The sequence below is a fragment of the Coenobita brevimanus genome, chromosome 37 (genome assembly GCF_032717465.1).
Source record: "Coenobita brevimanus isolate Jiangsu-jjx chromosome 37, ASM3271746v2, whole genome shotgun sequence".
Taxonomy (NCBI): domain Eukaryota; kingdom Metazoa; phylum Arthropoda; class Malacostraca; order Decapoda; family Coenobitidae; genus Coenobita; species Coenobita brevimanus.
Genome location: NC_136990.1, coordinates 3,845,271 through 3,847,274, shown reverse-complemented (window position 1 = coordinate 3,847,274; position 2,004 = coordinate 3,845,271). Strand labels below are relative to the sequence as shown.

The following is a 2,004-nucleotide window of genomic DNA, read 5'->3' as shown; positions in this document are numbered from 1 at the left end:
CCGGAGTTAAACGATAAAAGAAGTCAATATTGCGTCATAATGTTAGTTGTGCAAAATAAATAGCTAAGGAGACGCCGAGAGTACAGGACATAGGCCCAGCAGTCAACTTATATGGTGTACTTTGGTCTAATTGGTATTTCCTCCACAGAAAACGATGGCAACCCCAGAGGACGAGATGCCAACCCTGGACAGTGAAATGGCAACTGCAGGCGAGGAGGAAGACGAAACGACGGAACCAGAAGACGCCGAGGTTGCAGCCGGAGACGAGATGGCAACCTCAGAAGATATTGGAACCGCAGAAGTGAAAAGCCCAGCAGAGGACATGGCACGGCAGAGATGACACTGACGTGTGGGGAAGAGTAGCTTGATAGGTGATGTGGTAGCAGCAGCTATGGCGGCACCTGTATAGCGTTACTCTGGTAGGCATTACATTCCTTAGGCACCTTTAATGTTCCTGTATTTCCCCAGGAGATGCAGAGACGGCTGCGAGGGAGTGTGTCGACCGAGAGACAGGGAAGATCGACCGAGAGACCAGAGGAGACCGGAGAGCCTGCAGGGAGATCGGAGCGCTGGACAGGACAGGTGACAGGTTGTATTTTTCTTTGTATTTTCCTTTAGGGTGTGATTGTGTGTGCGTGTTTTTTTTTTTTTTTTTTTGCGTGCGTGCGTGTGTGTGTGTGGGGGGGTTAGTTCCCAGCATAGTAGGCTGGGTGTGGCAGGTAGGTAGGTTTGGGGAGGGAGGTGGGGTGGGGGGAGGCGGGAAAGGGGGGACTTCCTTCCACTTCTATCTTCCTCTCCGTCTGTCCTGTCTGCCTGTCCTCAGCGCAGCCGAAAGTGCTGGGACGGTGTGTGTGTGTGTGTGTGTGTGTGTGTGTGTGTGTGTGTGTGTGTGTGTGTGTGTGTGTGTGCTTTAGTGCTGCTTTCTCTTCCCCGCCTTTGCCTTTTTATGCGCTTTTTTCTTTTTCTGTCGTTCTAGAGTGAGCGTGATAGAGGGTAGAGGGGCGAGTAGGAGCGAGGGAGCGAGTTGGAGATAGGACCTACTACACTAAATATCAATTGCTAAAGGTATCTTGCTCGTATTTAATTAATATACCTTGATAATATTTGAAACATTTGCTATAGTCCAATACTTTTGCTATATACTCTGAAATATTTTGATACATAAAACAATCTCCTGCCAGAGTAACCTAACAGCTGCTGCCATTGCTACTTGTATACTTTGTAAATGTAATTGTCAACTCTTGTAAAACACTAAAGATAATAAAAGAATAAGCTGTATATCAACTTTACTTTGCCCATTATATTACAAATATGAATTTAAAATACGATATCACAGAAAAATGTAAAGAATGAAAAGAAACCATACAATGATATACTCTAGTTCCCAAAGACAAGGAACAGAGTACACAATAGACTCCAGCAAAAGTTAACTTGCTGGTATAAACTCTTGGGTATAAAAACCCACAATTAAACTTTGACTTTATACCAGTCCCACGATCTCGAAAAATCCTAAGTCCAAAAAGAACTCCAATTTGGACTTAGGATTTTTTCGAGTGACTGGATCTGGTATAAGTCTTAAGGGCACCAAAACCCTTACTTCAGACTTAGACTTTATATCCACCAGAGAAGTGGGTATAAAGTCTAGGGATGTAAAACCCCTAATTCAACTTATAAACTATGACCAAAACGAGGGGGGGTACACCTACTTTATCTTTAAAAAACTCTACGGATGTAAAACCCCTATTTCAACTCACGGATGTAAACCCCCTATTTCAACTTACTAACTCTAAGGATGTAAAACCCTTATTTCAACTTAAGAATATTTTAGGGATATACTGGAGTTTGATATAAAATCTACGGATGAAAAACCCTTACTTCAACTTAGACTCTGGCAGGGATGTGTACAAAACTCTACGGATGCAAAACTCTTATTTCGGACTTTGACTACGCAGACCCCTCCCCCAGGTACAGCAAAACCAGTACTTTGGTCAGCTATGGTTTATT

General features: G+C 43.6%; 1 protein-coding gene across 1 annotated transcript in view; it reads left to right on the top strand.

Annotated features, from left to right (window-relative positions):
- The window catches only part of LOC145396377 (uncharacterized), a 40,401-nt gene extending 40,061 nt beyond the window's left edge, over nucleotides 1-340 (top strand). Inside the window, exon 12 of the mRNA XM_080269770.1 lies at nucleotides 149-340. Coding sequence (XP_080125896.1) covers nucleotides 149-340 — 192 coding nt within the window. The remainder of the gene's footprint in view (nucleotides 1-148) is intronic.
- The last annotated feature ends 1,664 nt before the right edge of the window (nucleotides 341-2,004 follow it).